Source organism: Pseudomyrmex gracilis, unplaced genomic scaffold (assembly GCF_002006095.1).
Source record: "Pseudomyrmex gracilis isolate BER0280 unplaced genomic scaffold, ASM200609v1 scaffold_14, whole genome shotgun sequence".
NCBI classification, from domain to species: Eukaryota; Metazoa; Arthropoda; class Insecta; order Hymenoptera; family Formicidae; genus Pseudomyrmex; species Pseudomyrmex gracilis.
In genome coordinates this window covers 693,289-707,813 of record NW_018020598.1, presented here as the reverse complement: position 1 = coordinate 707,813, position 14,525 = coordinate 693,289, and the positions used below count along the sequence as shown (strand labels likewise).

Sequence of the window (14,525 nt, the reverse complement as noted above, 5' to 3'; positions counted from 1 at the left end):
AAAAAAAAAAAAAAACGCGAATCTTCGATCGCATAGCTATTTCTACTCACTGAGCAACGGTCTTTGAATTTTTGCAAAACAAACAAATCTACAAATGTAGCGAGAGGGATGTTTGCGATGATGGCGCGAATGTTGAAACGTGCAAATATGTTTTCTCTGCAGATGATTGTTTGGTTCGAGCGCGATCGAAAACACACATTTCGCATGTGCGATACACATGCGAAACACATTGTGTCGTTATAGGTAGCCAATAAACAACTTTAAACGGGAAGCGGAGTGATCGAGCGACGTGTTTCTTGTCTTTTTCATCAATTCAGTTGCAGTGATGCTGATTCAACGTTCCAGCTGTTTCACTTTGCACGATCTTTAGCTAGTAAATAAATATTAGGCCGCTTTGTAAATTGTAACACACAAACACACACACTCACACGATAATCATTACGCGAAGTAATTCGCGTTTGACGAAAGATTGACACAGAAAAAAATCACAGATACGTGAATAGATCACGCAGGTAATAAGTGTCTAATAACTAAATGTAAAATATTAACTATATTTTATGCGTGGAAGAAATTTCAATTATTACTCGTCAACGTCTTCTTACCTCACCCTATCACCACACAGCAGAGAGTCAGCAGCAGTGGGAATGCAACTTGATTTCCGAAAAAGCCAAGAAAATCGCGTCGCGATTTCGAAAACTGGACGCCGGGCTGCGTCGCGAATTTCGACGGGCGCGCTTCGGATTTTTTCACTTTACGGCCTAATATTTCGTCTCGAAGTGTCGGGATGCAGCCCGTGGGAGGGAGGAGCGACGGAGGCTCGCATGCGATCGATGATTTCGACGCCGCGAACGATGATAGGAAAAAAAAAAAAACGAATTTATGAAAGAAACGGAACATCGGATCGGCAGATTCGCGAGAAACGAATGTGTAAACTGACGTGTGTGTAGCTCGGTAAGATCATCGGTGAATCCGAAGCGGAGCTTGCCGACACAGAACCGCGTAATTATTTTTGTATAAGCGCATTATTTATATCTAAGCTAATTTGCTATTAGTTTAACGAGAAGAAAAAAGAGCGTAACTTCGTTCGTATTATACTTAAGCCTCTCTTAATATATGACGTATCACGTACCTATTTATATGTATCTATTGTATCTCTCCCCCCACCCCGCCCCTCTCTCAGTAATTGCATTGCATCTTCCACTGCCAGTATTTATATTGTATTTATTCCGTATGTTTTTTTTTTTATTTTATGTTCACGTAACGTTTATATTATTAAAACGTTTCTTTGATATACACTTACTTAGGGGAAACGAACAAATATAATCTCTCGACCGTGCTTCGCTATCATCCTTCACGATTTCGATACACACGATCTTGTCATCTAGCGTGCTCCTCGCGAGAAAGTACCAATCCACGTAGGACTTTTACGTAGACATAGGCTTCTGGACGCGTGCGCGCGCGCTAAACGTGCGTTCATACAATTTGTAGCGTATCTCTCTTACAAGTTTTCTTCTCCAAAAAAAAAAAAAAAACTTCACTGCCACCACATGACTGCCATGTTTGACGACTGACGTACTCTTTCTGTTCGTACAGTGAAAAAGGAATATCTATGGACACTCGAAGACAGGAATCTCTCTTTGTGTGACATGTATTTTTTCTTTTTACTTGTTTCCATTGCAAAAAAAATAATAGCTAAACCAGAAATGTAAGAGAAAAAAAGATGTTAAAAATCTTTACATAAGTCGTATAAATGTGCACATACAATATTTATTACCGAAGGGAAACAGTCGAAAGCATTATTTATATCTTTATATTTTTTCCTCGTTATATGTAAAACCGTAAACACGAAGCGATAGGTATATATCACGACCTTACAAGTGCGACGTAATATAAAGTATGATTCAATAGTATCGGTAATTGCATAAGTTTTCTCCCTATATGCCTGTGTATTTATCGACAATCTCGGTCGTTATTCTCGCCAATCATTTCAGTCAGGTCTCAACTGAATTTTCCGAACAAAAAAAACACACACTCCATGCTTTAGCGCATGTCGGAGAAGAAGACAGATTTTTGTAATACGATTCTGTACATGTTTGGTCCAACAAAATATACAAATAAATATGCAAGCCAGTTCAAACACTCGTCGTATCAATGATTTATCGCAACGATCCATCGAGTCTCAATTCAGTTCTCACTTTACGCGCGACATTGAAACAAGTGTTGAATTGCAGACATCGCGACATAATCAATGTTATCGCTCGAACGTTTATATTTTGTTCTAAACGTGAAGTGTAAGTACGTGTTGTTTTTTTTTGTTTACTTACTAAAGAGCAGCGTTATCTATCAGCTAGCAATGATTATTAATGATTTATTTATTCGTAGTGCAAAAATCTTATTGCGAATCTGCATCACGTGAAGCGAAGTTGTCACGTAGCGATGTTCGTTACAAACTTTATTATATAACACGAAGATGTAGCATTTGGCACGACATTGTAGACAATAATAAAGAGAGAAGTATTCGTAATACGTAGTAATATAGTTTTGCGCTACGCGCCTGAGACTTCTTGTATATTTATTTGACAAAAATACTTCGCAAATGTGCAAATCGATGAACTGGCGCGCGAGCGACTAACGTCGTAACCATTTGGCTTTTATTCTCGTGAAGCGAAACACTTTTACCTTGCGTTATCGAATCACACGCTTCGAGGGACACACATGCCTCAACTTTGCTAGACATTAGCTACGGGAGCGAAATCTTTTTCGCGTGATTTTACGGAGAGGGAAATCTTTTCGAAATACGCTTTTTTCGCCTCTTCCTCAAAGATCAAACTGTTCACTTCCTCAATTTTGCGCTTTTTTATTTGCGCGCGACATTTGCATCAAATATCAAAAGTAAAAGCATTTTTACAAGATACAAACATTTCAGCTTCGCGTTGTACTGTGTGCGTTAAAATATGTGTTTCAGAGATTTTGTAAACACATACGATTTATAAAATCTTCTTGTCTCATACAAAAACGTACTTGCTTAAGGGACCTGTGTGAACAAAAGATTGGCTTAACATTCCATATGTGAACAATATAAAGCACATATTTAAATAAACAAAAAACATTTTATCATGAACTTTAGTAATATAATTTTTTATTATACACACGTGCGAATACCAATGTGATCGGAAAGAATATAAATTTGATTTCGAGAAAAACATCTACAGCACACATACTTAACTTATAATTTATTTTATGTATTTTATGTCAATTTTTTCAGATCACGTTATAACGCAAGAACAGAGCTACAACAATAATTTAACATATGTTGTTTTTAACGTTTTAATGAGATGCATATTGAGTATATTCAATAATAAATGTGGAGGCATATAAATTGATAAAAATAAATAAATTACGTGCGCGAGAGATAATGAGAAAATGTATATGCGTCGGTGAATACGCAAATATGTGTGAAAGAAAATGTTTCGAAGCGTGAATATGCCGATATATGTACAAGAGAGCGCGCAAGGCATTGAGTATAAATGGGTTTATTGTGCAAGCACGTTTTACCAAATAACAATGGAATACTGCATGCCTAGAAATACTCTAGCTCTATGCCGTAGGTATATCAAATTAGATAATTAGCATAAAAGCAAAATGTCTATGTTTATATAATGTAACAAATTCTCAAAATATGAACGCTATTAAATAAACGTATGTATAAAGTTTAATACCTTTGTCTCACTTACTATAAACACACATTTTACTGTAAACAAGTTTGATGTATTAGTTACTTCTTCATATTCTATATATGAAAAAATTAAGAAAAGATGAGATACACATGTAATAAAATAATTAAAACAAATTATAAAGCTCGTGAAATGTTCAACTAAGTATTAACAAATTTTCGAACTGAATTTAATTTAAAAATTTGACCTCATATTGACCGTAATTTGATTGAAAATAATTAAAAGTCTTTTTATCTTTATAAAAACAAATGTTTGCTTTTTAAATATTTTTTTATAAGCAGAATATAACTTGAATTTGTGACAAAGATTTTTTATTCTAAACACTAAATTTCTTTGTACGTAGAATTTTTACACGTTGATATTTATATTTATTGATTATTGTATAAAAGCTTTTTTGTTATCATTTGTTGTGCATTACGAATAAGTTATCTCGGTACGATATGGGAGCTTGCGACTATATTAACCGTAAGATATAAAATCTCTTGTAGCGAAGATTTAAACCTTATTTTGATCAAAATCTCAACAAGAGAAAATTTTCGTAGCAAGGATTCGAACCCACATTAAAATCTATGTAACGATTCGCACCATGTGTTATTAAAGAATATTTACCCGCTATCTTTTTCTTGACCTATAATGATCTTATTATCATTATACGTTTATTTGATTATATTATTGTATGATAAAAAACGGAATTATGATAAGAGTGTACTGAGAAAATCAGTATGTTAAATACTATGTAATCTGTACGATTTTATATATTTTTATAAGTTTAACTCATATCTTTGGCCTGAGCATTTTATATTTCCATTAAGTATATAAATACAGACAGTAGACGATAAAGATTCTGTATACACAGCAGCGTAAAACGTGAAACAAGAATAATTATTTCTCAAGATGAAAATTTATGTATTCTACTGTGTCTTTGTCTGCGCGTTAGCGTGTGTTGTGAGTATTCTAAGCCACTATTGCACTGATTGCGTCAAATAAAAGTTAATAAAGTCTAATTAAACGTCAATCAAAACATACATATTTATTTATTCTAAAAATGTTTTAGACCTTTATCTCAGCAGACACTGTAGTTAAAACACTGAAAGATCAAAAGAAAAGAAGAGATTTCATAGATGTTTGTCTTAGTGAAAGTAATATGACCGAAGGTAAAGCATATACAAACACATGAAACATAAACAAAAAATATATGTCGAATTTATGCGCACATAATATAAAGATAAGAAATACACACAGAATTTTATTTTAAATTATATTTAATAATTAAACGCGTACGAAAAACAAAACTTTACATTTAAAACTTTGCACTTAAAAAAATTTTTCTAAACCATTGCTCTCTTAGTAACATCCTTTTATTTCATTAGAGGAAGGTTTTGAAAAAGAAGATATTATTAACAATGTACACAACCAACCTGAGAACAGAGAAAAGTGGAAGAAGCATGGCTGTTTCGTAGAATGTTTTCTGAAGAAGTTAGACTGGGTAAGAAAATTTTTACACGTATTACTTGATCATATTTTATACCTAGGCATATTCTTTGCACTGAAATTATATATAAAAAACTAAAAACAAAAAAAAACTAAATTAAACTTGATCTAAAAATATACAAGATGGAGGGATCAGAACTTATGGAAGAGCATATTCATGGAAATATAACTAAAGTGATGAAAACTCACTCCTTGCTACCCAAAGCACAAAAGCTCATACGAGATTGTTCTACTAAAGGTAATCTACTATCATATTTTTAAATATGAAAAAATACGGTTCAGTATTATTAAATTCAAAAGCAGTATTCGTTCAATTGTACTCAAGAAATCTTACAACTGTAATCACTTTTTAATTCTATACGATATAATTTTAGTGAGAGAAGCTTCTGCAGATAATTGCCAGAGAGGTGGTACAGCATTGGCGTGTGTCATACAGACTATAAATGACTGGGATAAAGATATCACTTTCTTCGAATGAAGAACAAGAAAAATTATCTGAAGAAATAATAATAAATAATGTAACTGAAAAAATCGGAGAATAATTCAATTGAACATTTTTATATATATATGATTATACTACTATAATTATATATTACACTACTATAATTAATATTGTTAACAACACAAAACTCTGTAACTACTATGTGTTATAATAACAAAATAAACTTTTGGTTTTATTACTGTTTACATTTTATTCTCTTCTATGCCAACTCGGGGCATCTGATAGTAACAGACTTGTCAGAATTGAAACATTATCGAGAATGATGTTATTATCTGTGTTTGTGTATGTTGCGTAATTATTGTTTATATAGTCTATGATCTTTAATTTTTTAATAATCTTTAATATTTTATAGTAGAACGAAGTATAAATACAGTGTATCTTAGTACATTCGATTTTATTCTGTGGAAAACAGTGTTTGAGTGAAAACAGAAGAATCTTAGCTAGTAAGATGAGATTTCTTGTTGTTTTTGCTTGCGTGATAATACTTGTTGTGAGTATCTTTTTCTGTTGTAATATAAATTACAATTATATATTACTAAGATAAAATATTATCCTGCAATTAATATTTCTATTAATATATACAGATATATACATATATTAATATATACAGATATATTATATATACAGATAGAAAAGAGATCGTTTGTTTTAAAATATGTATATTCTAAAACAAACAATCAACACGTTATAACTTGTATTTTTAATCAGGATAGAAGAACTAAATTAATATTTAATATTTAAACGTTGCAGTCTTCAGGTGAGATAAAGGAACAAGTAAAAAATGTAATATCACAAACTAAGGCTGAACAATCATTTGAAACGTGTATGAACGAGAAAAATATGACTAGGAGTAAGTAATGCTGCAGATTTTTTTATATTACTTTTATTTAAAGTTGTTTAGATATTTATTTGCATAATATTTATATATTTGCTTGAGAAAGAAAAAGATCTTTTGCACTGTTACGACTTACGATGTAGGTGACTGGTTCTCAGAGGACGAAATAATGACTGACGCTCATACAAAACCTGAAAATGCGGAGAAGAAAAATACCAACGGCTGCGCTATTACTTGTATTTTAAAGAAGCTTGATCTTGTAAGTTTTTAAACAGATCACGACTTATTTCATGTTAAGATGTAAACATCTTTTGTGCAATCAATTGAGATCAATTGACTAATATAAATTTAATACATTATCACGTAGTAAATTACTGTAAAAGTAATAGTTAGTCTTAAAAGGAACATTAAAAACTAACTTGAGCAATACCTACAATGTTAATATTCAAATTTTTACGTTTTCTTTTTTCTGATAATTTCAGATGGATGAATCGAACAACATTATGGAAGCAAAAGTGCATTCGGAAATAAATAATGAGTTTAGTTACAGTCCTTTAATCGCAGGAAAAATACACAAAATTGCACGTAACTGTATGAAAGAAGGTAAATTTTTGTTAGATTTGAAACAATAAATTTGCTAACACTAGAACTAAGGTGTATTTCGCTGTATTGAAATATTACATACTGTATGCAAGAACCGTAAAAGATTTTCTACTTTTCACATTTTCTAATTAGCCTTCTTTACATTTTTTAGCAAGACCTATTACAGAAGAATGTGACAAGGGTTTTACTCTATACGCTTGTATCTGTCGTGCTGTGCATAAATTAGAGAGACACGGAGACCATGAAATAGAAACTGAAGAAAATGAAAACAATGAACATGAAGAAAACGGCGAAACCAACAATCCACAGGAATAAATATAGTCCTTTTCACATTAAATAAATATTGTCATTATCACTGTAAATCAGCTTATAATTTACTCTAAATAAAAAGTATATACATATATATGCACTTTCTTATATTTTATTTTGAAGTCTACAATTTAATAATAAAAACACCACAGAGATAGTGTTTTTTTCTATAAAAACTTACTATTTTATAAATAAATTATATACACAATAATTAGATTCAATATAATATAAAACAGAGTTTATACAACGTTATATTAATTAAATAGGTCGTAAAATTAACATGTAACAACTAATAGAGAAATATACAACAAGTTTTTACCTTATACCTACTTTATATAGTTAAAGCATGAAAATATTAATTTTATTTTGTATACATAATATCGTATTTTTAATATTTATAACTTACATGCGCGCTATGTTGCTTGATCTATAAAAACAATATTTTAATAACAATAAAACTAAAAATCTAAAATTAAAAAAAAAAGATATAATAATACATATTAAGTGAAATATTAATCAAAAATAATAAATTTATATATATATATATATATATATGTACAGTTTATATCACATTTATAATAATATAAGTAATTATTAATATTGTTGCACCTACTATATATGTGTACGGTTTCTATTTGAACAAATAACAACGCACCACACTCGTTTGCTGTTGATTTTAGCTCGTATTACTTGCTCACACATTTATATTTCCGATGATTAGTACATATTGACTAGAAGAAGTATATAGAGCAGGGCAATATAATATAGAAGAAAACTCAGACGCTTGTAAATAAGAAAATATTTCATAAAAAACACATTAGGAAGTCTTAAAGTGACATATTAATAAAAAGAAGAATAAAAAGAAAGTATCATCAAAAACCTATTTTCTAGAGCAAAGTCTTTTTCATAGAATCTATACAGTCTTTAACGCACACGATTGATATATTTCAATAATGTATGAAAGTTCTTATTGTGCAATGTATTCACTATTTTAAATAACTAATATCTATTTATTATAATAGTTTTTCTCTATTCGCAATTTTATATACATCAGATTGTAACTTATAATTTTACATTAGATAATTTATTTCTCTCTCTCATTGTCGATTTTTTCTACATATACAATTTATAATTTAATATACCTTCTAATGATATATGTATATATATATATATATATATATATTTATTTATTATATATATATATATTATATATGCAATTTAATTTTATAACTTTTTACACACATTCTATATGTTTACATTTACAAATGTGTTTTTTGCTTCATTAACATATCTTACTGTTATTTTCTATGCATTTCATAATAAATAAATGATAGCAAATTAGCGAGAGTGTAATATTGTGACGAAAAAACATAATATCGTGCACGATATTATGCAAAAAATATCGGTGAAAAGTGTTCGCTGCATGTAGCAAATTTTTTTCAAAAAGCGGTAAAATATACGCGGTAAAAATCTGATACACTGACTTATGGAATAACACGAAGATTAATAAAAAAAAAATATTTTAATCTTCTAGTTTTTGTATGCGAATATCATATGCCTCACAATGCGAAATCGACAATCGATCACAGTTTAAATATCGGTCACTCATACGTAGGTGGTTTCATATACTATATCTATATATAATTTTCTTTCATAAAAGACATTCAAAATTACATATCGTTTTATTTTACAATATTTTTATTTTCTTTTCTTTTCTTTTATTTATTTTTATCTTTGTTTCAAGATCTGTTTTCGTATATCAAAGAATCTGCTACATACTTCGAGTAGATTTTCACACAGAATTTCCTTCAACTATAAATTAATGTCAGTAACTTTTCTATCAGATTTTATAGAAGACAAAAACATTTACATATTTATATATAAAAGTACATATTTATATATAAAACACTTGAAAGATTCGGTCGAGTCTGTTGTATTGCGACTTGTACGTGAGGAAAATAACTATGCGAATTCTCTAGTACAGCTACACGTATTCCAATGTATTGTGCGTAGTGAAACTTTTGAGTAAAAAGTCTCTTTCCACCTTTGGAAAATTCGAAACTTTTATATCTTATAAAACTGCGTAAGAACTACATCGAGTGGTTAGCAAGACTTCAATATGCGCGCGCGTGCATTCTCTCGTTCACCCGTCGCTTTCCTCATCGTTAACAGACCGTGAGTTTACGAGTAAAGTATAATTCAACCACAGTCATTCTCGAATTGTGTGTGGTTACCACATAATTGGACAAGTTCGAAACTCATGCAGACGAGGTCTTTCACGTCCTCGAAGTATCTTTCTTCCAGTTAACCGGGGCAGGTAATTTCCGATTCGTGCCATCCAAGTTCAGTCTACTCTTGGAACATTTTCGACATGTTAGTCGCCAGAAAGCGAGTCTGAAGTCTGCCGAATAGAAGGCGTAGATGAACGGGTTGATGGCCGAATTGATCCATCCTGAACACAACACACAATCACTTCTGGTTATTTCGTTCCGCTTAAGTAAAAAAAACAAAACAAAAAACAGCAAGAAATTCGCGAACAAATCTTTCCGTAAATAAAAACTTGTCGCCGCGCAATTACACAACTCTGAAGAAACTGCAAACAAAGTGTGAGCATCGAGGTCTAAGAGAGATTGCACAAATAATTTCCAAAGTTTAAATCAACTTTGAACTTGTATAGAAAATACCTAGCCACGTTAAAGCTGGCATGAGAATGTCCGGCGGCTCCATGGGCACAAAGGGTGTCGCCAGGTACAGAGTGAAAAATGGTAGCCAGCACGCGACAAAACCACCGACAACCACTGCCAAGGTGCCCGCAGTTTTTGTTTCCCTCGCGACCCTGTTGATACAGCTCTGCTGATTACCCCGAATTGTGCTCAACTTTTTGCACATGTTCGTCGGTTCGGCTTCCTCGGTTGGTTTGTCACACGTCTCGCCGCTTTCCGCGCAATTCGAACGCTGCGCTTTAATGCTCCTCCCGCGATCAATCTGCAACAATTTCGCTCTCTGCATGTGTGTCAAAACTCGGCAAGATTTTCGAAGTCTTTTGTCTCTTTTTTTTTGTGAAATTTTGTTTTTTTTCTGATTTTCAAATATAAAGTTTTTTCTTCGCAAGTTAAATACGAGCAAAAAACAAGCTCGATAACGTTCGAGAGAATTTACATCAAATCTCAGACTGTTCTTTCGCGATCTTGTCAAGTATCGTCAAACGATAAGAGAATTATCATTGCACGTGATGTGTCACATATTTTATGTTTGTCTGCTTTTGATCTTGTAACTTTAACCTTTACATATATTCTCGCTAACGAATACAAACTTGAAAGATTAGACATCAAACATGTGACGTAATCGAACATTTCTTACTAGAAAGTAAAAAACGGCATGCGACGAAGCCTCTTTATCGCTCATTGAGATGATTATTCTCTTACACTTTTCTTTTTTTCGTTATTTAATAGTTTCCTACTGTGAAAAAAGATTATCGAGAAAAGGTTTGCTTTTATCGATGGGAGTATTCCCTTTAAATCTTCAGAAAACCTTTTCGCAACCGGTAATAAATCGTTCACTGTCTATACTGTTGTTCTTCTCACGTTCGTTTGTACCTTAAAGAATTATTTTCTAAACACCACTTGTTTTACTTTTCCAACATAAATCGGAGTCGCAGTGTTGCGGATCCGTTCGATACAGCGCACACGTGTGTGCGCGCAAATCGCGTTTTGCATCGCTTAAAGTTGTGTTCTCACCGATGCTGCTGTTGTAATTGAAAATTCTTCAAATATGACAAATTGAAATTAAACATCGTATAAATTGGGAGGCAATCAAGAACTTTCACAAAATTCATGATGAATTGTTTAAATGTAATTACAAATGGAGAAGTAAAAAATTTTAGTGCAAAATCCGACAAAAAGACGACCGTGATATCTACTGTGTGCTAATGATTGATAATCTCGGTTGTATAAAGTCGGATATAATGTGGATTACAGGAAAATCCACGTCTTCCGCCTTGGTATTAAAATTGCTCTCTGTCGACGTTTGTCTCCTGGGAAAAGCGCGGTCTCGGTTTCTCGAAAATCTTCTTCGCGACGACATTACTGGAACAATTTCATTATCTTTATCGATATTGTCGTCAGGAATGATGATATCTTGATCGATGTCGCTCGTGTAAAACGACGTTACATACGAATCACAGGACGCGCTTTGCATCACAAGCGGACTATTAAACCGTTGATTTTTGCGCTGTCTTCCTCGCGATTAGAAATGGAGATTGTTCTGAATTCAGCTCAAACGTATATATACGTTATCGTATTCACATTTAATTGCCGCTACGTTTGTCGTTGCATGCATTCTTCCCTGATTACCCGTCGTGCCAAAAATTTTTTTTGCTCTATCTCTTGTGCGCGCGTTCTGTGCGGTGTCGTTTTAAAAGTTAATTACAGGTACGGAAGGCGACATCGTGCCCCGTCTGCGAAATGAACGTCATGGGAAAGCTATTTTGCTCGACAAGAAAGCATTTCGGGTAATTAAAAGAGCTTGATACTTAGAGAAATAGAGGAAGCTTCTTGGAATACGTGAAGTACACAATTACATGCATCCATATAATTTTTTGGCGCAGTCTATAACTCTAACCACTTTGTTTGAAAACTCGCTTTTTACATTTCAAATATTCTAATGGTTGTGTTACATTTGTTATATGCCACGTGTATCAATGAAACGTAACTTGCGAATCGATCGAGTAGAATTTCATCAATAAATCACTGATATCTTAATGTCAGAATTATCTCGTAGTATTTCTTGCGAACGCGATACGCGAAAACACGAGATTAATGTGACGCAAGTATGCAAAACACTTTTCCTAATCTGAAGAAATTCTCTTACTTGATCTGATAATACACAGTCGTGATATTAGTTTCTATTGAATTACAAGAACAATCAGTGCAAATACGAGAAAAAAATATTGCGTATAACAAGAAATGAACTACCGCTCTTGTGCGCGCGCGCGCTGATAACGCGCAATCCCTAAGGAGAACTGTATCAAACGAATTCTCACCGTGAATTTACGACGTGGCCGAACGTTTTCCGCCTCGTTCGTTTCCAGACTTCTGTGCCGGCCCGCTATTACGCACGAAATTCTGCCGTACACATACAACATCACCAGCATGGGTAGGAAAAAGCTGCCCATCGCCGAGAATATCACGTACGAGGAGTCCATGTTGTAGGAGCATTTTTTGATATCGCGGTTCGTTGCGCGCGGAAAACAACCCAGCAAAGGCGGGCTCGTTATTGCGCCCGCTGTTATCCATACGGCAACGATCATCAGCCCGGCCAGTCTTTTGCTCCTCCGTCGTCGGCTGTATATCAACGGTTGAGTTACGGCCAGATACCTTGAACAAGAAATACCGATAATGATAACGAGTATCGCAATGAATTTTTTCGAGGATCTAACAACCGCGATATTTAAAAAAAACTGAGAAAAAAAACGCGGAATTGATTCTTCCGATCAATATTCGTTAATTTGACTCCACGAAGAAGGTTCACCCACATCGAATTATAGTTTGTCTGCAATGCAATCAAGCGCGTATGGCAACTTCATGCTACATGAACAAATTTGCATAGTCTATGATCAATATGGGTTAGTGAGCTATGTAGTTAGAAGTTCCTTACGCTGCATATAGAATGTAAGAAGCAATTTTGTATATATATAATATATTACGGTGTAACAGATGCAAGAGGACATAAACTGCGGGAAAGATGTTTGTTCTGCGAGGTAATTAAATGGACAGTTAAAATATCACGCGTATTATAAAACATGTTCGAAATTTATTTTTTTACTGCATTAGAAAGAAAGAGAGAGAGAGAGAGAGAGAGAAAGAGGGAGAAGGTAATAATAAAAAAAAAGCGAACAAGATCCATAAAAAGGCAACCTTCTTTCAGCGAGTGATATCAAGCTGTTTGATCGTAACGATGAGCCAACAGAATAAAAATACTTTATTGCTTGATCAAACTTTCTACGAGCCGGAAGTCACTCGTTCTAACCGTTCGATTTTCTTCTTTAATTTCTTTTTTTTCTCTTTTCTCAAACGTTGACTCGTAAAAGCTACGACGTTCGTCGGTTAAAATTTATGTCGGCGCAAAATTTTATCTTTAATGACAGAGAAAAGTCCATTTCCGAAAAGTGGAACGACTGGTGGGAAACTCGCCGGGTAATCCTGTTATCTACGTGACGAGATTTGAAAATGCGTGTGGTCCAGGATTTACCTGTCTATAGATATGGCGCACAGCGAGAGAATACTGGCCGTGCAGAGTAGAATATCAAGAGAGACCCAAGAATCGCATAGAATCTCGCCCAGTTCCCAAGTTCCTCCTGTAAGCTTCATCGAGAAATTGTCTAGTCAATAAAAAACATTAACGTACGTAAATTTACACGTGCGTAAAAAAAATCCAATTTACACAAAAGAAAAGATATATATCTCTTGTATGCTAAGGTGATAAGAGTCAAAAACTGGAAGAGTCCGCACGATGCCGTGCACGCGGGGAAAAGGAAGAGACTTATATTAAATGCTAGCGGTAATTAAATGCCGCTCTAAATATCGTTACGGTAATGTGCGCTGCAATTTGTTTGCCATGAATAATGAGCACCGATCGCGGCAATTAAATAAGATCTTATCGCGAATTACAATTTGTGATGTGAAAGCTTGCAGCTTACCGCTGCAAGAAGATGAATTAAACATTTTATACTCGCGCTTATTGCGTTTTAACGCATGACAAATGCGTTGGGCATACCTGTAACAGCACCGCCGGCGGCATCACCGCTAGGCCAACTAGTAAATCCGCCGCCGCTAGACTAGACACAAAACAATTAGTCACGGACCGTAATCGCCTGGTGGTAATTACAGCTGCGATCACCAGCGTATTGCCAACCTGTAATAATACGAGAAAGAGAATCACACACGATTGTTGCAAGCGCATGCTTCAAGGCTAGTTAGAGACACTCAAACTAACCGTGAGTAATATAAATTCAATCTATGATGATTGTGTGAATATATATATATATATATAT

The 14,525-nt window shown here is 33.5% G+C and overlaps 3 protein-coding genes across 4 annotated transcripts in view; 2 read left to right on the top strand and 1 right to left on the bottom strand.

Moving 5' to 3' along the window:
• Positions 1-4,568: 4,568 nt before the first annotated feature.
• LOC109863918 (pheromone-binding protein Gp-9-like) lies at positions 4,569-5,871 on the top strand. The gene is made up of 5 exons (XM_020444593.1): positions 4,569-4,679; positions 4,789-4,888; positions 5,105-5,220; positions 5,349-5,463; positions 5,600-5,871. Exons 1-5 carry the CDS (start codon positions 4,629-4,631, stop codon positions 5,701-5,703), a joined length of 486 nt encoding a protein of 161 aa, XP_020300182.1. The 5' UTR covers positions 4,569-4,628; the 3' UTR covers positions 5,704-5,871.
• A 238-nt stretch (positions 5,872-6,109) lies between these two features.
• LOC109863917 (pheromone-binding protein Gp-9-like) lies at positions 6,110-7,570 on the top strand. Its single transcript, XM_020444592.1, has 5 exons — positions 6,110-6,217; positions 6,478-6,577; positions 6,706-6,821; positions 7,045-7,165; positions 7,317-7,570. The coding sequence occupies exons 1-5, from the start codon at positions 6,176-6,178 to the stop codon at positions 7,478-7,480; spliced, it is 543 nt and encodes a 180-aa protein (XP_020300181.1). The 5' UTR covers positions 6,110-6,175; the 3' UTR covers positions 7,481-7,570.
• Positions 7,571-8,757: 1,187 nt separating this feature from the next.
• The window catches only part of LOC109863914 (tyramine receptor 1-like), a 39,299-nt gene continuing 33,531 nt past the window's right edge, over positions 8,758-14,525 (bottom strand). For both annotated transcript variants that reach the window (XM_020444588.1, XM_020444587.1), the window contains exons 3-7: positions 14,249-14,386; positions 13,724-13,836; positions 12,516-12,849; positions 10,159-10,459; positions 8,758-9,926 (exon numbers count right to left, since the gene is read on the bottom strand). In XM_020444588.1, the coding sequence (XP_020300177.1) occupies positions 9,751-9,926; positions 10,159-10,459; positions 12,516-12,849; positions 13,724-13,836; positions 14,249-14,386 (1,062 nt within the window). In that variant the 3' untranslated portion in view covers positions 8,758-9,750. The remainder of the gene's footprint in view (positions 9,927-10,158; positions 10,460-12,515; positions 12,850-13,723; positions 13,837-14,248; positions 14,387-14,525) is intronic.

Coding starts and splice junctions, on each gene's coding strand:
- LOC109863918 (XM_020444593.1), top strand. CDS start 4,629: ATGAAAATTTATGTATTCTACTGTGTCTTTGTCTGCGCGTTAGCGTGT. Junction 4,680..4,788: donor TCTGCGCGTTAGCGTGTGTT/GTGAGTATTCTA, acceptor AAAATGTTTTAG/ACCTTTATCTCAGCAGACAC. Junction 5,464..5,599: donor ACGAGATTGTTCTACTAAAG/GTAATCTACTAT, acceptor ATATAATTTTAG/TGAGAGAAGCTTCTGCAGAT.
- LOC109863917 (XM_020444592.1), top strand. CDS start 6,176: ATGAGATTTCTTGTTGTTTTTGCTTGCGTGATAATACTTGTT. Junction 6,218..6,477: donor CTTGCGTGATAATACTTGTT/GTGAGTATCTTT, acceptor TAAACGTTGCAG/TCTTCAGGTGAGATAAAGGA. Junction 6,822..7,044: donor TTTTAAAGAAGCTTGATCTT/GTAAGTTTTTAA, acceptor TGATAATTTCAG/ATGGATGAATCGAACAACAT.